Raw genomic sequence first — 25,488 nt, 5'->3', positions numbered from 1 at the left:
CCAGACCACTGCAGTAAAACCCCAAGAAAACAACATTTTAATTGCTTGAACTGACTATAACAAAATATAATCTTGTTTTACATCAGAAAAAGGGTTCCTTTATTTTTTTTTTGTTGCAAAAGCAATCCAAAAAAAAAAAACGTAGTTAATTTAGCGTTAATATTTTAGTATTGCCATTTACACTAAATAATCATTCTTGCTGAAATTACATATAAAATAAAATTTATATCTATATCTGTTTTTCGCAAAATCTAACAAAGTGAAGATTCTGACTATTACATTTCACAGTGTCAAATTGCCCCCAGAGACGAATGCATTCGGGTTTGTTTTCACGTTACACTAAAATATTTTCACCGCCTCTATTTTAACTTTATGGTCTCAGCAGGAAACACATGTACCGAATATGGAAAAATAAAACATCCCATAAACAACCAGAGGCAGAGGCATGCTGTCATAAACAGAAAAGTCTCAACTTGTGTGTGTGTGTGTGTGTGAGATCAGTACAATCAGATGAAAAACGAACGGGGCAGCTTGGGTGCGTCAGGTTATGAGTGTGTCCACTTGTGTGTGTGTGTGTGTGTGTGTGTGTGTGTGTACGCGCGCAGAGTGGCGTAAGGCTGAGGCGGCTGAGGCTGCAGACAGGCTGACTCTCCCTGCCTTCTAAACTACCTGGGACCAGGCCAGCTGTCACTGCACTCTCCAGACCACCACACACACACACACACACACACACACACACACACACACACACACAAAGAACCCACAGACACACACCACACTTCTATTGATACACACCAATCTCACAATAACATACACATGGATTACAGACACATGACAAACTGCCTCGCACACACATACACGTCTGCACACGCATGCACACACAGATAAACAGGTTTGCAGATGCTTTTGTTTACAGATGGCACCGGAAAACATGCACATTTGGATTTAGACAAATTTGCACACAAATACTTGAACAAATGTACCAGTGCAAACATATCTCTAGGTAAACACAGGTTTTAAGCCTGACTGTCAAATTCTCAGAATGTCTTTAAACCAGATAGGAACATCTATCTGAAACACATTTTTTTTTTTTTTTTTTTAAAGATTAGAGCGCGCAGACTGGCCCTTCAAATGTCAAGACGTTGTCGTTATCTTAGTCCTGACTGTGTTTATCAATGCCTGGCATTGGCTCAGCTTGGTAAATAGTGAAGGGCAGGGTCTAATCTGTGACCTGCCAAAGTGTGTGTGACACATTACATGCTGACCTGTGTGTGTGTGTGTGTGATATGGGTGACTACAGTAAATCTGCCCACATACCTGGTGAGTGGACGAAGTAGGCCAGGTAGAGGTCCAGCTCCTTGACCGCCACTCCAATGTGGTGCGGCTGGACACACAGACCGTGGTTGGAGCACTGGGGCGACTTGACCAGCCGCTCCCCGTCCGTGCTCTCCAGGGGGCTGCCCTTGAACAGGATGACCATCACCAGGTCCAGCCGCCACACCTTGTCGGCCTGGCGGAGGCAGTCGATGCGGCGGATCTTGCCCTTCTGGTCGGGGTTGGACAGCACGCAGCAGGGGGCCTTCTTCCCCGTGATGGTGAGCACAAAGTCCTCGCGGAACTCTGGCCGGATGTCCTTGCGGAGCTTGGCCAGCAGGCGCGAGGCCCACTTCTGCTTGATCTCTGGCTTCTCCCCCAGCAGCTCGTCCTTCACCGCGCGTTCCTCGTCCTTGGTCATCCTCTTTTCGTGCTTCTTGAAGTACTTGCGCTTACGGGCCTGCAGGTTGAACCAGGTGTAGGAGAAGGCACGGACATGGGGGAGGAGGGCCTCAATGAAGGGATGAAATTCATCCTGATGACAGAGAGAAAGATGTGGTGTTAGGAGCCTGAATAAAAGGTTTGAAAGAAAGCATGCAAATCTATCAAATAAAGCTGTTAAAACATTTAGACAATTTTCAATGAAAAAGAGGCAATAGGGTAATAGTTCAAATGTAATAAAATATGATATTACAGTGATTGTATTGTTAGTCAAATCAAAATTCTAATTACTTATAGCCTATATGTTAATTATTACTATAATTGTTCATTTAAAATGTAATTAGAATTTCCTAAAACATTTAAATCCCCCCCCCAAAAAAATTCAAATAAATATTCTCATCTAAAAATGTCAAAATATTTAATCATTATTACGATTCAGATCAAATCTAAATAAATATGCAGCAATTTAAAAAAAAAAGGAAATTAATCTTAACTCTAAGATGCAAAGCCTCCTTTTTTATAAATAAAACACAAATACATTCAAGACAACAAATAAAAAAAAAATTAAAAAATTAAAAAAAAAGAAGCATGAATTCAAATCCAAAAGCAACTGACAAGCTGAGCTAAGTTAGCGCTCCCGGTGTTCTGCTGTAAAAAGAAAAAGTTATTCTGCTGTACCATAATACCTTCACTACATATCTCTGGGCAACAAAGCCCAGATCTCGCCACAGCGTTCCTGTGCCAGGGTTGCCACACACCGGTCGCTCACCACCGCCAAGCTTTGCCGCCACAAGACCACTGTTGAAATGTGCTGCTAAAAGATCAGCCATACCATTTCCTATCTCTGCTACCATGCAAGGGAGCTCCAACCAGACTCACATTTCCACAACAAACTGAAAGCAGACAGAAATCACCACAGAAAACCACACTGCTAGAGGAAGACAGACGGCCTGGTAGTTACCATTTTGCACTCTCATCATAAATTTGGCACAGCGTTTAAAGTGAAAAAAAAATCTCCTGCACCAGTTTTTTTTTTTTTTTTTCCTCCCGCGCTCCCCAATGTAAAGCAAGTGCTGGTTTGGCAGGGTGTGGAGAATTAGCAGATGAAAAAAACTTGGGGGGTTGTAAAAAAAATAATTAGCAGAATTTGCTGCTCACTAAAAACAGCGGGCCAAAGTTTAAAACCTAAACAAAAAAAAAAAATGTAAAAAATAACCCCAAGATTTCAGGAAGGAGAAAATTCACTGCAGTAGGACCGCGGCCAGCAGCTCATTAGACAAAAGCAAAAAATGACAAAAGAGACAGATAAAAAAAAAAAAACTTGTAGCACAAAAAAGAAAGATCAAGTAAAACTAGAAATATTAACAGTATTGCACTGTTAGAAAAAAAGAACTTCAACAACAGGGAGAGATGCACTTAAAATAAACAGTCCTTTGTGCATTCCAAAAAACAAAAAAATGAACCTTGAAAAAAAAAAAAAAAAAAATCCTTGGCAAAGTGTAATTGGTAGTGGTGTCTGTTCTGATCCCTGGGCCCGGCGCAAGACTCTCTCTCACACACACACACACACACACACACAGATGGGGGGGCCAGGGAGAGCAGAGCACAGAATAGGGAAAAAAAAAAAAAAAATAGAGAGCCGAATCAATGTTGGACGAGCGCATACGACCGCTGGCAAAGCCGAGTGCTGCTTCTTTTTTCCCCTTTTCTCTCCAACTCTCTCTCTTTCCCTTTCTGTTTCTCGCTCGCCGTCTCTCGTCCTCTCCGCGTTCTTTCCCTAACCATTGCTTGAGTCTTTGCCAACACGAGTAGGGCCCACCTATTTGGCAACAAGATGCCTGTAGCCCAGCCAATGCGTTCGCTTCAAGAGCTGAAAGGGAGGGAAAAGAGAAAGAGGAGAGGGGAGGGGAGAGTGTGTGTGTGTGGAGGGGGAGCAATGGGGGAGAGAGAGAGAGGGAGAGAGAGAGGGAGCAGGTGGGAGTGTAAGAGAGCGAGCAGCCTTGTCCGACGCCGCACAATTTGCCAAATCGACAAGTTCCACTCTGACACGGAGGCAAAGTTCAGGGGAGCAAGTCTTCTCCTGCACCCACCAATCCCCGCAGCCTGCCTCCATCTTTACTATGGCCGCCATCACCTCGTCTCCCTCATCCCCCCACCCGCCCCACACACACACACACACACACACACACACACACACACACCCCGCCTTCCTCCGCGCTTCTCTGTCTCTCTCTACCCTTCTCTCTGCTTGCATAATGCCACCTTGGCAGAGGATGGCAAAGAGAGGACACACAGCTTCAGAATCCCTCCAGACCCCACCACCGGCAGCTGCTCATGGGTTTACCACAGCAAACAAAGAGGGAGAAACAAACCCAGGCAGCCACACTCCTCTGGCTGCACACACAGCAATCAATGACGAGATGATTTAGATGCAAAATACAGAAATGGCTGCAGAATTTAAGGAGGGAAGGCAGCAGGCAGAGGAAACAGAATACGCCTCAGATGTATTGAGCAGCACTGCGAGCAGAAGATAAATGGTCAGCTAGAGTGTTAACGTCTCCCACCAAATCCCCACTCCCAAAATTTGCGCCGCGCTTTCCTCCTGAACTCCCGGGAGGATTTGGCGTTGGGTCCGCGAGCGGAGACGGCTGCCATGTTGCCTCACCGTGAAGCATGTCACTCACAGGGTTGCACCTGCTCCGCAGGCAGCCAGGCTGAAGGCGCGAGTGCTGCTGAAGCACAGACCGGCAACAGAGGCTCGTGACGCCAAACAACAACAACAAAAAAAAAAAAAAAAAACTACAGACAAGAAGGAAAATTCTGCATGTACACAGATCATACGCTTCCTCAGCTCATGTGCCGTTCACATCATTCACAACTCCGCCAATGCTGGAATCCAAGGCAACAAAACCTATCCAGTGTCACCTAGAGACTTGCTCCACTTAGAATCACGTGGAGTCAACAAGGAATGTGTGCAGAGCTGACACGATCAAATCGATAGAAAATTATCCTGCGACTATTTCGATAAGCAACTAATCGCTTCGGTCATGTTTCCAAGCAAAAATGCTCAAACATTTCCTTGGTTCCAACTTCTCAAAGATGAGGATTTGATGCTTTCCTTTGTCATGTATGACACTAAAGTGAACATCTTTAGAGTTCTGGACGGTCAGAAAAAGAAGAAGTCAAAGAAATCACCTTGGTTACTGTAAAACCATGTTTTCACACCTTTCTGGCATTTTATAGACAAAAAGTTTGATCGAGAAAGTCATCGACAGATTAAACCGATAATGTTGGAGCTGTTTTCACAAATTATTTGAATTCATAGATTTCTCTCCCTGTTCATAAGAAAATGACGAGGTGCCGTCGCAGCGCCCAGAAAGCCGCCAGAGATTAGACTCTTAAAAAGAAGGACGTCTACATTATTTAAATAATGGTTATTGAAATCCTCATTTAACTAAAAACTGCATCATGCAAACAAAAGGTGGAGGCACTCAAACAGACAAACACACACACACACACACCACCACTCTCTCACTAATAAACATCACAGTCTCCCTCCAAACAGCAGTGCACTGCTGCTCCATCCTCGAGTCGTGAACATCAGCCTGATGAAGAGGCGACTCCCCCCCGTCACCTGTTCACGCAGTGAAGGACAACACACCTCCACCTTCATCCCCACTCGCTTTGTGTGCCATTGGCCGAGGCCAAAGTTTGATGTATGGTTAGATAAAGCAACAAAAGGAAGCCAAGGCATTCAACACATCTCACTGTGGTGTGTGTGTGTGTGTGTGTGTGTGTGTGTGTGAAAGGCATCAGAGTTAAATATATTTCTGCTTCCATCACCACCTGCAGTACAAAAATCAGGAAACTTAACTGGCACTTGAATGTGATCCTGTGTGTCTGCCTTTCAGTAAGAAATTAAGCTTCTCTGGGTGACTCTGCCAAAATGCAAATAAACCACCATTCAAACGCCACTGGAATTTGACTACAAGGGGGTTTAAGTCATTTTCCTTTGCTATGCTTTTTGCCTTCCATGGGCCGAAAAAAAAAAAGTCACATATTTATTTTCCAGGAATAACTGTTATGCAGATTCTTTCAAACTGCCAAATCTGGAGGGAGAAAACCGATCGCTCGAGCTCTCCGTGGGTGAGCTGAAGTGAAGCTTTGCAAGTCTGCACACACTCGGCCCGTATACTGCTCGGGCTGCTGGACTGAAAAGTGCGCTTCTTTAGGTTATCGGAGCACCTTAAACCCATCATGGGAGGCGTCTCTCGGTTTATCTCCTTACCTGGAAATGAAATCAAGGCCACACGCGCTTGGCCTTTAGCTTTAATTCGGGCTTCTTATCAATTAGCAGCCGGAACTGCCGGTGTTCTTTACAAACAAACACAGTTCCCACCTTCAAAGAAAAGGTGAGCACGAGTTTTCCGGTGTTTGATAGCATTGCCTTCACCTTAAAAGTCCCAGGAAATAATAATAATTAAAAAAAAAAAAGAAAGACATCTGCTGCGACCAATCTGCATCCAGTCTGCCTATGATGCATTATGGGTCACATTTCAGGCCTGGAAATTAAGAAACGCCAAACAATCCCTGCGCGAGTTTCTCTAATAGACCGATATTCACCCAATTAAAGTCATGGATTATTTTCCACCAACATGTTTTCTCTGGCTAATTCCCTCAAATGTCATCCAGACTCCGTTAATAAGACGGAAAAACTCAGCCAAAACTATTAAAAATGCACCATCACTTCTTGACTCCCCTCTCCCCCCTCTCTCTCTCTCTTCTCTCAGGGCACTTAAAACATGAATAGCCTACTTAAAACAGAGTGAAGACATCATCGATGGAGTCTGCCAGCCCAGCAGTAACATGGAAATGAAAAAAGCTGGAGGAGAGGGGGGGAGAAAGAGACGGGCTGGCATTCCGACATGCGACACATTTGTGCTGCACCGTTACTAAAACCCGACGTCAAGTAATACTGGGAGAGGAGACCCAAACACGTGGAAAGATGTGTAGAAGGCGCTTTCTGTGGAGGAAACGAGGCGCACTTTTCCTGTAAGGCCCTGAATGACCCGGGGGAGCTGCGGAAGATGCGACGTTCAAAGGATGAAAGTAGTTCTACTTTGCTGTGTGTCTCACCCATTGAGTAATGTTCTTTAAAAAAGATTTTTATTTATTTATTTATGTATTTATTTATTATTAAACAAAAGGAAATAAACCCAAATATCTAAACGTGTGTTGTTATATTAGCCTGTAGTTTGTGTTTTTCAATCAAAAAAAAAAAAAAAAAAAATCACATTTCAAGCCCCAAACTGCCTTTCCACTGCAAAAGCGTCGATTCCGGTTTCCAAAATGTGCTGCGTTTAAAACCCTCAGCTGGATTTAAACATGTCTATGACGAGACAAAAGAAATGATTTTGAAGTCCTTTATTTTCCAATTCTCCGCACGTCTGAGCGAGACTGTGGAGTTGGCTGCCAACTTCAGATTAACTCTTTCAGCGAGGAGAGAAAAGAGCCTTTCCTCTGAAACCCCGGAGTTGGGTTCATTAGTTCGCCTGTGAAACTCTTTGCATGTTCAGCTCCATTTGGGCGAACGTCGTTTCAAATAGTAGATATTTTGCCATGTTTTATTACTTTGCATGAACAGCCTTAAAAATGATCCTATTTTTTTAATGGTTGCTATTTTTCTATTTAACGCCTCAATAATTGACATTTTATTGTTTTTGAATCAAAAGTTGATCTAGAAACAATATTGGAATTTAATTTAGGTCTAACAATGTTGATCAGAATGAGTTTTTTCTATTTTTTCCAGCCCGTTCAATGTGGATCACTCCTGCAGGTCTACACGTCAGACTGTCAGTCATCAGATAATATGTGGTAAATACTCATTCTATTTTCTTACATGTTTTCATGTTGTTTGAAAATACTGCAATGCTGCAAATAAATGAATCAGTATTAGTTTCTTAATAAAGCACCGAGCAGGAGGCCGTCCTGCCTGCCTAAAGAGCGAACCTCTCTACATCAATGCATGTAAAATGAAGGCAAATAAAATGGATGCAATTAAAATGACAGAGCAATTGGAAGTATTTGTTTAGTTTTCTTTCAGGCAACCTTGTCTCACTTTCCAAGAAATGATGGAGGTAAAAGTGAGCCCTGCTCTAAAGTCCAGATCCTCAAGCCAAATAATCAAAACTCTGGCACAGTGAAATGCATTATTTTTTTGTTATGAAAAATCCTTGATTTGAATGTTTTATTTTCCAACCAACATTTAAATGTTTCATCTAAATAATGTCAGCCCTTTCGAATGCCCAGAGTTTTCTACATCACTGGCGAATATCTTTAACTTAAGAAAAGCTCAATAAACTCAGGCCGTGATTGAAGTCTCTTCCTCTTTCTGACCCACAATGCCCGGCAGTAGGCCTCTCCGCCCTGCTTTGTCCTGCTCCGTCCTGTGGTACCTAACCTCGCAGAGGATATGCTGCATCTCATTAGACCAATTAAACCACGGTCTGCATGACCTGAGGGCCTCAGCAGCCGCCTGGCCCTTCATTAGCGCAGCTCTGCGCTGGTGGGGCTCGGCTCTGTCCTCCCCTGCCCAGCTGAGTGTCCCTGACCCCGGACGCAGCCTGACCCCGGCTCCCTCTGACCCCGGCTCGGACCGCTGTCAGAGAGCCAGAGCGGGGGAGGGAGGACGACAGAGTTAGGAGGGAGTCATTCGCTCAAGAGTGCAGAGATGCTAGAGAGGCTTGTGTGAGTGGTGGTGAAGGGGGCTGAAACGATCAGTGAAACCTCAAAAACAAAGCATTTGGATTTCGGATTCACCCAGGTGTGGATAGTTTATTGAAAACTGGTCTCATGTAATCTTAAAACCTGATGTAAGTTTCTACCAAATTAAGAAACCTTATGAAACTGCCATTTAGAAGATGGCAGGTGTGTTCCCTGGTTTCATCCAAAACTAACCAAAGTGTTTCCTGATGCCATAGAAATCATGTCCTCTGTAGCTTGCTGTGGTTTTATACTGTAATCAGAACAAGCTACAGTGCCTGCTGCATCACCCTCCATTGTTATCACACAGTAATCATTCCTGTTAAACATTAGAAACAGGCGGGGGGGGCAGTCCCTCAGAACACCCCACACTCTCTGTTACTGTTGTGCGTGAAGATCCACGGAGCTCAGCGCCTTGCGTTGGTTGCACTTCTCTGAGTTTACAAACCAGCACGTTACTATGTGTGAAAAATCTGCAAGCAATTTGCGGTGGCTGCGTGCTAACGTGCCCAGGGTGGGCCGTGTGGGAGGGAGGGGGTGGGAGGGGTGGCGGGTGGGGTGGGGGAGCCGAGGAAGAGGCACGCACGGCACATTCCAGTCCCACAAAGAAGCTCCGCTGCCTGGCTGCACTGCAAAACCAACTGGGCCCTTCCGACCTCTGGCTCTGGAGCCCCTGGTTTATCCCCCCTGCAACTCCCACCAACATCAACTACAATATTACATTTTTTTAATGACATGGAGGCCTGGTTCCAGCAGATACTGATTAATCTCACACTTCACATCAAACTATGCAACACAGACGCAAATTCACATGAGAAACGCTGAGGGGTTTTGTGCGCCGACAAATAAAAGAAACACATTAAGCTCTAGAAGCAACGAGATCAAAGGTAAACCAGATTACCCGGCTATTTTGTTTCGGTGATTCTCTTTAGAAATTTTAGAAAACAATATCTGTTCCTGCTCAAGGAGGTATACGTGTTGAGGCGTGCAGATCTTCTTGGATGAAGATGACAGTATCGATGAGCGGGGCGGGAGGAGTGGAGGAACACACTGACATATATTCCACCCAAACTTGATGTCCGTCGACATGGATCACGACGCTGCTGACGTCACGCTCCGGACTCACCTATGAAATCAAGGCTCACCTCTGCCTCACAACACACACACACATGCACACACACACTCAACCCCCCCCCCCCCATCGAGCTGCCTGCCGCTGTCTTGAAAGAATGTGCTGTTGGATGAAGGAACCGCCCTGCGTCTCTCTGACGTGAGTGCATGTGTGTGTGTGTGTGTGTGTTTGCACGTGAGCGACTGGCCATGCCTGGGCAGGCCGACTCAGCACCACAACAGCCATGACTGAGTGTTTTCTCACTGTGCCAGCCAACAGACTACTGCTGCTCACACTGCTGCCAGTGCAGACTGAGTAACACTGATACTACTGACTGGATCAAGACGTTATGCCCTTTTTATTGCCTTTGCCTTATCTCTCTAGATTTAAATAATTTAAATAATTTAAACTCGTACGTCGAAAAAAAAAAAAATAAATAAATACACCAGCCGATTCCCACAATTTCATCAACCAAGATCCAAATAATAATCCTGCCAAAGTGGCAGGTAGAGGAGGCAAACTTACAAAACCACAGCCAGCTTTTAGCAGCATTTGGCTGGTGCTGGGTGTTAATTTTCTACCCTGGTAAAAACCAGCTCTGTAATCGGCAAACACGGTGCGCCTGGCCTGCAACAAAGAAATGCATTTAGCAAATTCATTCTCTTTGATCCTGCATTCCCATTTTGGTTTGCTGGAAGGTGATGCATTTTTGATGAACACGTCAGAAGCATTTTATCATACTAGAAGTGAGATATCATATCATTATAACAGTATATAAGCAGCCAGGGCCTGGCGGCCTACACCATATATCACATTATCTTTGATCTACATAGTCCGGCTGACACACATCACACAGAGTTACAAGCGCATTGATTTATCAATAGGCTCAAAGCAGAGGGATGTTACACCATTATGAAAAGAGCCCTTTGCATTTGGAAATAGAATTTCAACACCGCCTGAAATGAAAAGGATCTTCAGGTTCATGCGTTAACTTGCCGCTTAACAAAGCTGTAGGGCTTTACTCCTCTTTTCAAAGAGATGAGTGTGAAATGCCAAAGTCAGCCTTTCACACACTGCTGGAAGAAGAAAGTGAGCTGAAACAACACGAGTGTGTGTTTTCAAACCCGAGACGAGTGGCGCGCTCGAACAGAACGCTGGTGTTTGTTGCCCGTTTGAAGAAGGTAAACCCGACTGCAAACAGTGTTGTGGCACCAAAAGAGATTTGAAACATGCTTCTGATCGTCTGAAACCTACATCACAATTAATACTCAATTTGCAAAGTTTGGAAAATGCATACTTGCTCCTGCAAGGTTTGAGCTTCGTGTACAGTTGAGTAATACTGCTTTGTCTCCACCCTCCACTCACCAGGTGCGTGACGTTTGGGTTCACGCTGATTTACCAGAGCACAAGCACTCTATTAGCACTCCTTGAAGCCTTAAGTTGGTGTTATGACACACTACAATACATTATCTTAAAGCAAAGTGATGCACTTTCTGACCTGAGTTTTTGATCAGTGCTGAAACAACGGTTTCATGTGTACAATTTTCTCAATTTTCCCTTTAATTAGCTTTAAAGTTGGAAGAATCCTCTTATTCCACATAATCCAACAGTATCACTTTTTCTGTATTATCCGTCTCCAGCTCTTCTCTGAAGCTGCATGAGTGAAATACTCAAACCCAACCAGTGGTGGAAAGTAACTAACTACATTTACTCAAGTACTATACTTAGGTACAGTTACTTGTACTTTACTTTATTTCCATTTAATGCCACTTTTTACTACTTCACTCCATTTCAGTGAGACATATTGTACTTTTTTCTCCACTACATTTATTTGACAGCTATAGTTACTGGTTATTTTGCAGATAAAGATTTTACATAAAAAAAACACATGATAAATGTATAAAATACAAAGCATTGTGACAGATTAGCGTCTGGTTGGGGCTGAGCTAGCAGTTCCACCAAATAGTGATTTTCCCCCTCTGAACTTTTTAGATGGTTTCATTTAAATGACTGCCAGCAAGGTCAAATGATCCAATATTTCACAAAAAAGCAATGATTAGAGAAATGTCCAAAAAATGAATACAAATTTGTATATCAGCAATTTTTTGTTTTTTCTTCTTTCTGACCCCATTAATCATCTCACGTCCCCTCAGATTTATCTGGTGACCCTTCGGAGGAGGCCCGCCCCCCAGGTTGAGAAACACCGGACTACATAATAGCATTTAAAGTCGTTAAAAGTAGCTCCACTTTCGACCAGATCCAACATTAAAATGCTGCTGCTGCACTGATGGATCTGTATTAACAATCTAATAATGTCACATGTAATAATATCAGTGGGGATGAGTGCTTTTACTTTCATATTGTAAGTACATTATGCTGATAAATACTTTTTTTTATCTTTAATTCATTCTGATTTTGAATGCAAGGATTTGACTTGTAATGGAGTATTTTTTACATTCTTGTGTTGGTACTTTTACTTAAGTAAAGGATTCGAATGCTTCTTCCCTCACTGAAGCCAACACACCATGTTTTTCATGGCTGCAACCTTCCAGCAAATGGAAATATTCCTGATGTCTTGTGCATCATTTTGTACAAAGCCCCCCCTCCCACCAAATCAGTCTGACATATTTGGTTACTTTGGAAATTTTGTGATGGCTACTAGGAAAATGTTGGCTGCAAATCATGAAAAAAAAGAAAGAAAATCCTTCTCCCTTTCATATCATTTAATTAAATTTAGATTTTTCTGACTTCTGGTCGGACAAAATTATGGTGGACATTATATAAAAATCCCTTTACGCCTGCTAATATCCCTATACAGTAACTTCACATCGCCACTGTAAGTTAGCATCCACAGAGCCCTACATTAAAAGGGTTATCAAGGTTTATGGACACAGTGAGTTTGCAGACATCACACTCTTAGTGGTCATAATGACCACGGGTGGCCAGTGACGTGGAGAGCGCCAAGGGCCAACGCAGGGCCAGAAATAACAGGCCCACGCTAAATAATCGTCCCTTTCACTCCCTGCTACCATGACATCACCACAACCACAGCCGGCATGAGGGGAACAGCAGTGTTGTGGCTCTCAGAGACAGAGGGTAGGAGACACACACACACACACACACACACACACACACACACACACACACACACACAGATAGACAAATATAAAAGATAAAGATAGCCACTGGCTGTCTCTCTGCAGTCGTCTTCAGGCCTGTATTTGTCTGTGTGCCCTGTGCAAATTGTTAATTGTTGAGAACACATCTGAATATGGCGTCAAGCTAAATCAACACTGTCGTTAACCTTAGTTGGATGTTCTCGGATGAAGGGTGGAGGCCAACGCAGACTTGAGAAAACAGAAACTTCCCCAAACTGCCCGATGTGCTGATTGCACACAATATAAACTCCGAGACATATGTGTAGCGACAATCACAGACCAGGCCAAGACAGAAAAACTCCCTCCTGCATAAAGGCTCCAGGAAAGTAAAGCCCACTACTAATGCAGTGTTGAACGCTTTGCAATCAGACAAATAAAGGGGCAATCTAGCACACAATCAAACTAGAGATTTAGCCTGCTCTCCTGCCAACAGCTAGGGACCTCCTCTTTCTGAACAAGGGATGCACTATTGACTATACCCCCTCTCTCTCTGTCTCTCTCTCCAGTCTCCCCTCTCTACCAGTCTGAAAGGCGTGATGCCAACCTTTTCCACCATTGGGCATGCTGCCCTGCCCTCTATGCAAATGCTTTGCCGCAATCCCTAACTAACAACCCCCACTGTCGTACCCTCCACGTCTGTGCACCCCCCCATTTATGGCCTCCTGTCTATATTTTCTTTTTTTTTTTATCTTTATACATTCCCATTTAAATTAGCCAAGTAACTGAGCTTAAGCCATAGCCATAAGTTATTAACTAAACCTTGATGATCTGAGGTCCTGCCTGTATGGATTCTTGAATGAAGCGAAAAGCTCAGTGCGCAGCCTTCAGGCCTGTACTTTGTTTGGTGCCCTCCGTGGGCAGAAAGCACCAACCAGGGGTGAATATTTGACAGAGGTGTGGTTGTATGTGTCTGTACGAGCCCTGATAAAGAAGGACATCTCCTGGCAAAAAGAATAGAATAAAGACAAAGTACAGGAGGCAGGGCAGGGAAGAGGCAAAACAAAAAGGATAAAAGAATAAGGGGAGAATTTCCTGCAATTAGTCACTACTTTTTGCATTACATTTACATTCTTTAAAACCTCTTCAGAAACATATTTAGTGAAAGCTGCTCCCTTTAAGCACCAGGGTCACATCGCAGCAAAGAAAAGGGGTCACTTTGATGTTGTTAAGATTAGGTTTGTAAAGAAATAAGTACGTGTGGGGTCCAAATTCAAGTAAAAAACACAAAAGAACACCCGCAGCCCATTTTCAGGGTCCTGAACTAAAGCATAATGAGGCTTTAATAAACGTACTGCTAGCTTAAATGGGAACGAAGGGGTTAATAATGTGACTGAATCATGGCTGCCACTGACTGGCTGCCGTTTTACAAGTTGGCACTGGGGCTGAATTAACAGGACAGGTTAATAAATTAGCAGTAAACAGAGATCCGAACAAAAGACTGGCAGGACCTAAAGAGTTAATAAAGACAGAGAACTGAGCGAACGTAAATTAAGACTTTTTTTTTTAGAAAACATACGGAAAATTTAAATCTATAAACTGCGAACAAAAGATAAGGAGTCCAACGAATGAACACAAAAGGGAATATAACAGGAGAGCGTGAGGACAGTGAAAGGGTTAACGGAGTGGGCTGGAGGCTGAAGGAAGAGCCCTGCTAATGCTGTTAAAGCAGAGCTTCCGCTTCTGCCGTAGGGCGAGTGTCGAGCCGCACAAACAGGGCGCAGGGTCCACACAAGCTGGACACATTCAAGCCCACACACACCACAGGAAAGGAGCTCGGCCCTAAGACAAACACTGCATGACCAGACACACACACACACACACACACACATACACACACATACACAAACACAAACACTGTTTCCTTATATGCCCCGAGTATACCAGGACATGTGGTCTGTTACACTTCCACTTTCAAGTGTGGAATAGACAGAGCAAAAATGGCCACAAAGTCAATCTATTTGAAAGGTCACATAGAAAATGCAAATGAATGCTCTCCAGTAATATCATTTTTTTTTTTTTTTATGCTGTGTTATACGTGAACAAGTCTCCCTCGCAAAAGAAATCTTTATCTCAGCGGCAACAAATGGAATTTTCTTTTTCCAGATAAACAAACAAAGACGTCTAAACTCTAACAGTCTAGACCAACAACGTAGCACCGCAACAATCTCCAAATATAAACTTCAAGCTTTATTTCCCAAGCCTCCACACAATGGCTGTTCTAATCTTCCTGAGAGAGGATAGACAAATAAACAAATCCAAACAGGTTGGTTGAGAGAGAATTAAGACTTTAACGCCTTGTGCTCTCTTCAGTGAATGCCACTACACACACACACACACACACACACACACACACATCCCTTTCCCCTCTTCCTCTGCAGACTTCCCTGTCTGTCTGAAGTTACAGTAATAAAGTTTTCTTCAAAACCCTACGCGGTGCCAGTAAGTGACGGCGGGCAGCAGTGAGGGACGAGAGGTTAGGGAGGGTGAGAAAGGCAAAACAAAGGATCGACGTGAAGCTATAAAAGCATCATCCACACAGAAGTCTTTGATGAAAGAACGCTTTTTTTTTTTTTTAAGTTTAAATGTTTAAAGGTACTTCCTACAAATTACTCTGATGAATGCACCATCAACAGAAATAAGACGGTTTGTTTCAAACTTGTGTATTTCTTTTTTTTTTTTTTTTTTTACACATAATTAGGTAATAAGATGAAACACAAGTTGTATTTTGGTAGTCTTACCAGTTTACACACTAAAAATCACCGGGTTAAAAATGGACCCAGTGTGCACCACTAAAGCACCACTGCAATACTGTGTTAACTTTACCTGCAGTGGTGCCCATGGGGTGTTTTGACCCAGTGTTTTATATTATTGTTGGGTTACAGGATCAAAACCCCTTGTCTTGGGTGGTTTTCTACCCACTTGGTAAAGTTAACCCACTATTTATAGTTATACCCCCTTGGTATTTATTTAATTTATTTTCTGACCTGTATTATAGTGTATTATATTTTTTGCTTGGTACTTCGATTCCTGTGTGCAGTGACGTGATAGTGAGCTGCTGTAGCAAAAGAGTTTCCCCTCGGGGATCAATAAAGTATTTCTGATTCTGATTCTGATCATTGCGTCCGTGTTATATTGACCCACACTGGGTCCATTTTGGGTCAATATAGTACTTTGAATGTCACATGCTTATCGCTTTGTACAACTAACAATACATTTAACACATATATATATATATATATATATAATATATAAACACATCACACACTGGGTCAAAACAACCCATTGGTACTGGGTAAAGTTAATCCAGTATTGCGTTGGTGCTACAAGTATATTGACCCAAACAGTTTTTTTAGTGTATACATCAGTAGACTGAACTCATGGCTCAAAGGTCATGACGACAATACCCAACTTTTAGATGCAATTATGTCCTCAGCGTGAACAAACTTACAACGATAATAAAATGCTTCGACGACAAGAAAAACAGATATCAAGAGAAATATCAGGATATATTAGAGCGTAATTAACTTCTATCAAGCCAAACCCAATCGCAGTGAAAAATAGAAAGTGTGTGTGTCTCTGCATGTGTGGTGGAAGGAGAGAGGGAAATGAATGAGGCCTTTTCTTACAGCAGGGTCCAGATCAGAGCTCCTAACTATGGGATTTGGTGCTGTTGCCTTTCTCCCCCGGGAGGGAGTAATTAGGTTAGGGAGGACAACTGCCGCATTGTTTTAACAGAGGAGGGATTGTGCAGGCCAAAGTCCCACCAGCAACATGCTTCCCTCACAACAAAAATGCCAAACGGATTCTGCGGCGTTCAGACACACATCCACACACACACACAGAGAGACAGAAAAACTTTTTTGGGGTTTCCTCTGTTAACTTTTGCACAGAGAGAAAAACCTGGATTTTTACGCTGCAGATGCTTCGGTTCTGTGTGTATCCTATGAAATGTCAAATATAGTCCAACAGTGTCAGATATCCTCTCATGTTGTTGCAGTTGTGGGATTCTGGCTCTTTGTGGGACTCGGTTCCCTTTAGTGTAACTGCGTCTACTCTCTCCTGTATCCAGAGGCTTGGCAACACACACCGCTCCTAACTAGTATAATATGGTTATGATGCATTTGCATTCCTTCCAATCCCCTAGGAAATACAATACGCCTATATCGTCTGTTTTAATCACGGTCTGCTTCCAAGGAAAGTAAAAGGAGAATACAAACAGCCACAGCTATAAAGAGGCTTTCTCAAATATACTTCAAGTTCGTTTAAATACATCCTCCGCAGATTGATAGAGAGTAAATCAAACAAATCATGCTGCTAGAAAAAATAAAAGGACATAGAGTGCTCCCCAGTCTACTGTATTTACAATACACAGACTATGGCCCCTTTCATTCCCGCCCATTTCCCTCTCTTCTTTCCCTGTCCCTTCTTTTTCTCTTTGCGCATTATTTCTTTCTATAATCTTTCTGTCTTTCTGAGCTGAAAGAGAAAAATATTTCGGCTGTTGTTTCACCCCTCTACACCACTCCGAAGGCCTTCAGCTCCTCCAAGTATTAAAAAAAAAACAAAAAAAAAAAAAGAAAAGCACCATAATATGCACCTCTGCATACCCGCCCACACCATCCCTCTTCACTTTCATCATAAATCTCCACAGCCTGGCTGCAATATACAGTCAATTTGTGGTCCCCATATGAGTCCTAACTCTAGCTTGGAAATACTTCTATTCAGGTGTGCAGATGGAGAGGAAAAACAAGACAGAGGGATACAAACCCCCCACAGAAATAGAATAAATGTGTGTGAATTGATACGCGACTCTAACAGACAGGTCCATAAGGCCTACAAGAGTCTTTTCTCCACCGCAGCTTGCCACAGGTGGCGGAGATGATTGCGCTTTATTCCAGATGATGACCATAATGAGCCCAGTTTGAGTTTCACGGGACTTTTCTCAAGACGTCGTGCGTGCTGAAGAGACCGGCAGCAGCTTGACACGTCAGACAGCCGACCGCTTTTGGGTCCATTCCCTCCACGTCCCGTTTCGACAGAGCTGGAGAAACTGCAGCCACAAAAGAGGAGCTGCGCGGCGCACACTGTTTCTCCATTACGGTTGCAGGCGATCACATCACAACAAGGGCTCCTATAAGATTTTTGATTCAGGGACTATCTAGGCCAGCTAGACATCTTAATAACAGCAGAGAGGAGGGTTGAGTGCAGCATGGAAGTGAATTTATAAACTGTCATAGTGAGCGTTTGAGGAGCCGAAATCATCCCACTCCATGAACTCGCGGAGTAAAGTTAAATCTGGCCCATCTGTGTTTTATATTTTAGCAGTGACATGAAATCCTCATCCTGCACTGAATTTTCCAGTCAAATATACAACTTTCCATGTAACGCACACTAATCCTGCAGCTATTTCTCTGAGCCTAAACAGAGCAGAAAGTTTATATCTGAATTCCCTCACAGAGTACGGCGCAGCTGTAGTTGGGATAGTAGTTACTGGCTGGCTGGGCCAAAAGGAGAAGCCACAGAGTTGTGTTTGAGTCTAACCCTGAGCCCTGCTTGGCCTCGGTCTCCTCTGCTCTACTCTACTCTGATCCTCGCTTTTTATTTCAACAAGGGTCTATTTGACTCTACTGTACTCTGCTTGCCCATCAAGGGGGTCTCAAACAGCCTCGGGCCTGCAGCACCAGCCAGCAAACACAAGTCACAAGCAGCATAGAGCGCGCACTCATACCCAACACATACACAGACACTTCCACACAAACAGAGTCAGTTAATAACACACAAACTCCCGCCCTCCAGCTCTGTTTGCTCACAGCTGCCAGGCCTCCTCAGAGTTCATCTGAGGTAAAGATATGTTATATTATGCAACCGAGTATAGATTTTCCACCCTTGGCCCCGTTCCAACTTTCTGCTCCAAAGAGCAAGATCTAGCGCTTTGTTCCCTGGAGTGACAGCTATTCCTTGCCGGACGGGATGGCCGAATTAGATACACAGACAGAAACAGAGAGGACAGGTAACAGGAAGAAATGAAAGGGAAATGAAAGGGAATCAAGCAGGCAAGGAAGAAAGCAGGCGAGAAAAGACGAGGAAAAGCAAAAAGAAAGAAAGAAAAGCATGCATCTTTGTCAATGTTGTCTGTGGTTCTTTGTCTGTAACTTAAAATCCTCCTTCCCCATCTACTCTATGTCTTTTTCCCCGGCACTTGAAATCAGGTCACAACTGTTTTCATTACTGTTTGACTTGCGGGTTCATAAGCCTCCGAGCGTCAACGTTCCTCCACCCACCCCCAAGACAGGAAAAGATTTTCCCTCCAACATTAACCCAATAAATGCCTATTAAGCCCAATCACAAACTTTAAGCCATGTTCCCGGTGAAAGAGAATAAAAGCAGCTCTCAAATCTTGACGCTAAGTTTAAGTCATGGATATAATCATTGCCGGGATCATAATCTTATCTGCTAAATAGCCATTGTGGATTATACTCCTACATGGTCGCTATTTTCATCTCCTGTGCAGGATCACCATAGCCAGGACTCTACTTGGAACTTTTGCCTCTGCTACAGCATGAGGTAATGTAGTGTGATGATGAAAGAAAGCCTCAGGAAATTTGAGGTACAATCAACGAGCCAATCAATGCCTCTTTATTCCTCCTCTACTTAAAGGAAAGCCAAAGAAGCGGTGAAAGGATAATGAATGCTATGACATCATCGAGTGGCATCACTGCGTGATGTCATCCCTTGACAACAGAACAATCCCCAACACCACGTCACTTCCCAATTAGCCCGATTAAGTCTTTGTCCTTTGTGTCCAAATTATTGTAATTGCCTCTCCAGACTTCACCAGGTGTGCAGAGATGTTTGTTTTGCCTAGTAAAAAAAGGATGGATGAATGGATGGATGGAGGGAGGGAACATAGGACATAGGGCATTAGATGGATTGCTGAATGTGTGTTTTGCTGGCTTCCTATATCAGTGATTCCCAACCAGGGTTACTAACAGTAATGGATAAAAATGGTTGAAACGGTTAGCTAACAGTAATGGATAAAAATGGTTGAAACGGTTAGCTAACAGTAATGGATAAAAATGGTTGAAACGGTTAGCTAACAGTAATGGATAAAAATGGTCGAAACCGTTAGCTAACAGTAATGGATAAAAATGGTTGAAACGGTTAGCTAACAGTAATGGATAAAAATGGTCGAAACCGTTAGCTAACAGTAATGGATAAAAATGGTTGAAATGTTCAACTTCTGCCACTCCTAGTGGTAGTAGTTGGCCTACAAGTTTAAATTTGACCAAACTGGAAAAAACATTTTGTAATAATAGGCCCTACTCACTTTTACAAAATCAGTAGTGTTGAGTAACATCCAATTTAAAAATCAATTCAAATAAACACATTTGGAACATGACAGGTGGGGTCAATGAAGGGGGACTTGAGTTCACCTGACAGGGCTTGGGGGGGTACATCAGACAAAAAAAGGTTGGGAACCACTGTCCTATATCACATACACACACTCTCTTGCTGTAACGCAGTCGTACTGGGTGTGATTTTTTTTTCCTGAAAGAATGCACACCTGTGCCTCATGTGATTACGTATGTGCAGGTGCGTTATGAATGAGGCACCACAAAATATAGCTTGTATACATAGTTAGGCTTGAATTCAAACAGACACACTGTACACTCCAAATGTAGAGAGGGTTTGTTTCTGAATGGGTAGACCTAACACGCCTACAGCTCCTGTCTTATTCACAAGATGATCATGTGTATGTGTGTGCCATGTTTGTGTGAATGGCTGCATCTGCCATTTTTTTTTTTTTTTTCTTTTTTGGGGATAGTGAGTGCATGTCTGAGAGACCGACTGGGATGGAAAGTCAGCCTGGGGAAACTTGTGAAGAGAAGACTGCAGTCAAACACACAGAGAGCGAAACGGTGCTCAGATTTCATCCAGATTAATCTGGAAGCTTTGTAATGAGGGGTCTACTGTATATATTTAGCCAGTGCAGTGAGATGTAGGTCAGACAGGCAAACAACATGCCCAGATTGCCCACACCGAAGTGACCTTGAGTGGACTGTCAATGATCCGCAACAACAACATCTATTTCTGTTGACCTGACAGAACTGATACAATGGCTTTGCATGCTCCATGTTTTGCTCGGTCACAAGTTAGAGCCCTCACGTTCCTCTTTGCAGAACACAAAAAGATCTTGGAAATTCAATATCGTACAGCTTGTCTTTACGGAAATGTTACTTGTTGATTAAAAAGAAAGAACAGAGAATGAATTATTGTCAACGTTCGCTCCGTGTGTTGATACTGGCATTAGTTCAAATGTATTCAATGCAAGAACAAAGCACACTCTCTGACACATTTCTCAGTCTGTCTTCTGTAGCACTAGACACGGAACAAAACTAACTGAACACTGCAAAATGTACAACATTTATTCATTTTACAATCCGCAACATGACTTTAGTGACTGAAATCCTTTATAGCAATGACAGTTGTGTGCTACTGGCCTCACACTGGTGAAAATGAATAATTGATTCTCGTATTAATTTTGCAATCATGAATTAACATGTAGTAGGTAATATCAGATTAACACAGTAGAGCTTCTTCTACGGATCCATTGTTCCATTTTGTTGTCTGTTTTTTTTAGGGCCTCCTCCACTCAAAAAGGTGTTTTGCTTATTGTCACTTCTCCTGCATGTTTGATCTTCACTGTGCAGAGTTTTAAAGCCTGCGTTCACATCCATCTGCTGCAGGTCGGGACAGTTTCTCTGTGCTCACCTTAAGTCTCAGTTCAAAGCGTGTACGTATGAGCATTATTTTGTGACATCACGAGTCTGGGAGCCAATTATGGTTCAATATGCAACTTGAGGGAGAGGGAGCAGATGTCATTTTAAAGATTTTTAACAAGGTCATTGAATTTTTTGTGGGGGAAAAAACAAAACATATCAGGCACAAATAATTTTTCAAAGCAGAGCATTCTTGTATGTCTTCAAACAATTCTGGAGGGGGTCTTTAAATGACTACAACAGGCTCATCAAGCCGAAATGATACGCCACTTTGCAGTTCAAAGGTTTTGCCCTTGAAGCCCACTCCAGTGCAAGCCAAGTGTGACAGAAATGGTGGCTGAAATTTGACATATCGCTGATACTCACAGATACAAGATCTATTTTAAAACAAACTGAAGGAGGAGGGGTAGAGAAAGAAATACGTGTGTGTGTGTGTGCCTCATGGTGTATCTGTGTATAACTTGGCTGCCACACCCTCTCCTCATACAAACACTGTAGATTTCTCTCTCTGTGTCTCATTCTGTCACACACACAAACACCACTTGTGTGTCACCACAAACACCTTATCCTCAGATTGGTTGTCACAACGTTCCAAATACCCACATAATGGCGGCACTGTTATTTAGATTTATGACTCAAAATCAGAGGAAAGAACACGCTGTACCGATGTCTAAAGCTCAGCTATGACAAAGCTCTCAAATATTCACCAACGTATTTCTGTTTTCTGCTCATGGTCCGTTCTGGTAAAGGCACACTTTGTCTCGGTGGTTTCTAAATTGAGATCCCCATACACACTACACTCTATACCCCCTGCCTTTTCCCTTTCTCTGCTCTCATATTGTACACTAAGTATTTTGTGTTCCTCTGTATGTTCTAGCTCAATTATGTAATTTAGCACCCGTGTGTGTGTGTGTGTGCGTGTGTGTGTTCAGTAGCCATGGCAACAGCACAACATATCGGCGACCACAGAACCGCACTGGGGCCGTGGGCACTGCCAGGGTTGTGCCAAAGACTAATCCATGCCAGAGGTGACATGAGCGAAGGAAAAGTGAGGCGGGCGGAGACAGCATGACACACACATGCAAAATCACACACACACACACACACACACACACACACACACACAGACAGACACAGACACACCAGCGTATTACTATCTCCTCTCACTCCTCGCCTTCCTTTTAAAACACAAGCGCACACACTGGATATCCTCCCATTCTTCTTGGCTGGAGCCTCCCATGGCAGTAGCAGTAGGAATCCATTCTCCACGGATGCTGGGACAGCTGTGCTGATATTGAATGAGACACAGTTGGTTCTGCCTCTCTCTGCATGCGACTCGAGATAAAAACTACATGCTACTTAATTCAAATCTATATCGCCTGCTGCCAAAATGCGCCCAGCTCATCTCGTCTTTGTCCTCGCCACCAAAGAGCGCTCTGAATTTCTTTGCAAAAATTGCTGTAAATTCGCTCCCGCTGACGCATGGTGGCCCCCAGTCACCAGCTGACAATAAACGCAGAAAATGTATATCACTGACAAAGACATTAATCACGGAAACCTTCATAACCCTCTCTGTTATATGCTTAGAAATCCAGCAATTACTTAGAATGCAAATAATCCACAACATGCTACCAATTTTGAAGCCGCAAAGATAACAAAAAGCTTACATTTGAAACTTTGGGATGTCTACCTCCTTGTTTTAGGCTTGTGGCCTTTGGTGGCTCATTGGCAGGAGGGCACAAATACACAAAAATGCCACCTTAAATGAGTCAGGCCAGAGTGCAATGTGTAAAATACTTGAGTGTCTAATGATGATGGTGGTTTTTGCAGTGGATTGCTAACTGGCGGCGCTGTATGAATGAATAAGTAAAAGGAACACGGTGTCCCAGGCAAGCGGCTGGCATTATGACCTCCTGGTGTCCTGTGATGAGGGGAAAAGATCCGGCGCTGCCTGTACAGCACAAAACAGCAGCACGGCCAATCAGGTACTCCGATTTCACCCCGTACTGCCTGCCTTGTCTTCCCCTCTTACACGTGTGCGCACACCACTCAGTTACAAGAGAGCACAATAGATCAGCCCTACCTGTCAATCAAATGTACTATGAGTTCATTCTTCTGTCTGGTGGCCAAAAGCAGAGTGCTTTACTGGCTGCCGGGTCACTTTTCCGCACAAATATCCACACGAACTATACTTCTTTTTGCTGTTTGGCCTCAATGAGTTACATTGGGACTGTATAGAATTTAGACAATTAAACTTGTGTGCAAGTGAACCAAAACCCACAGTGATACCATAATTCAATATACCTATCTGAGAAAAGTAATACAGGCAATAAGACCAATTCTTAACTCCTTGCAATGTGACTTTGGTGCCTGCTTTTAAAATGAAACTGCAGCGATTGGCCTGTAAGTGATTTTTTTTTTTTTTTTTTTAAGGATAAAGGTGAGACACAGTCGCATGGAAACTGGCATCCCGGCTAATCCAGCGATAACCACTCACAGGCCTAATTGGCATGAAGACATGGCACCAAAGGTTTTAGGTGCATGTTTGCATGTCCCTGTGTACACTGGTGCGCGCGCACGCCTCGTCTATGTGCACTGCGTGCCTTTAATTCTGAAAAATCCAACATTTTCTGTTTATTCAGACTGCGGTTCCATCAGATTTTAATCCTCTGAACAGCTGTTCCAACTCATTTTGCAGGCCTTGGGAAGAGACAGAGAGGGGAGCAGAGGGGGTGGGAGGGGGTGTAAGGGCCACCTCACCAAATATGTGTGAATGTAAAGTTAATGCCTGAAATCAGGAATTGATTACATTCATTTAATCAGATTTACAGATAAAACAAACTAGCTCATACTAGCCCCCTCTAAATACTGCTTTGATATTTTCACTGAAAACACTGCTCTCTGATAACGAGTGAGAAGGATTGGTGGTGACGTAAGAAAAATATAATACATCCTCTTGGAGCAACATATAGCGCCGATAAAGAAAACCGCGCAGCTCAGCCAGGGAGGACAAAGCAATAAGTCATGTGCGCAGAGACGGTGACCTCGAAGCAGAGGTGTCCGCTGGCTGTTAGAGACGGACAAAGACGACAGACAACGAAAAAAAAAAACAACAAAAAAACGTTTGTCATAGACTGTCCGAGAATTTGCCTACACCAAAGCAAATAGGAACTCGCTGCCTAAAGGAAAAGCGCAGCGCAAAGGTATAGTTTGCACTCTGATGCAGTCTGATTTCATTTAAGATTTAAAAAAGGACACATTGCAAATGCAGGCTGGTATTTTAAAATGAATGTATAACTTTTTTTTTTTTTTAACACGGCAAGCATCTGGCCTTCCTAAGATCTAGCTCAGAGGTAATATTTGGGATGTAAAACACTAAGTGGTCGGAGCTGCAGCCAGTGTGTTTTTTGGTCTGTTTGCGCTGCATCATTGCAATGAGAGGAGGGAGGGAGGGAGGTCGGGGTGGGGTGGGTGGGTGGAGGGGGAAAAAGGTGTCGTCTGGTCAGACCATATTGCCAATAACTACAAAACACACAGAGAGGAAATGCAACTTTTCATAGAGTTTCTGCTCTTTCCTGCACGGGCCTATAACGATTCCAGCTGCAGGTCAGCGTGAGAGGCCCTGCAGGAGTGTCACAAAAAAAACCCCAAAACATTTTCTCAAGATGGAATATATGAAAACACATACACCTAATAAATAGGGACTAAATAGGACTTACCACTAAGGCATTGTTTAGAAGGTGAGTAGGGTAATACTTTAGTGTCGAGAGGGTGTTAAGAGGCGAGGAGAGCAGGGGTCAGCGTCCAGGCGGGCAGAGGGGGCAGAGGGAAGGAATAAGTTAAAATGTCGCACCAGTGAAAACAATCTGAGATGACAACATTACGAGCTGCACAATAGTACCACTGAACACATTGAAAAATG

The 25,488-nt window shown here is 43.3% G+C and overlaps 1 protein-coding gene across 18 annotated transcripts in view; it reads right to left on the bottom strand.

Moving 5' to 3' along the window:
- The window catches only part of nfixb (nuclear factor I/Xb), a 141,532-nt gene that overhangs the window by 98,783 nt on the left and 17,261 nt on the right, over nt 1–25,488 (bottom strand). For 10 of the 18 annotated variants that reach the window (XM_044182219.1, XM_044182221.1, XM_044182229.1 and 7 more), the window contains 2 exons: nt 25,286–25,321; nt 1,318–1,849 (listed from right to left, as the gene is read on the bottom strand). In XM_044182219.1, the coding sequence (XP_044038154.1) occupies nt 1,318–1,849; nt 25,286–25,321 (568 nt within the window). The other 8 variants (XM_044182223.1, XM_044182218.1, XM_044182234.1 and 5 more) reach the window with 5 other exon arrangements.

Source organism: Siniperca chuatsi, linkage group LG21 (genome assembly GCF_020085105.1).
Source record: "Siniperca chuatsi isolate FFG_IHB_CAS linkage group LG21, ASM2008510v1, whole genome shotgun sequence".
Classification (NCBI taxonomy): Eukaryota; Metazoa; Chordata; class Actinopteri; order Centrarchiformes; family Sinipercidae; genus Siniperca; species Siniperca chuatsi.
Note: the sequence above shows the minus strand (reverse complement) of the source record. Positions and strands in the feature narration are given on the sequence as shown.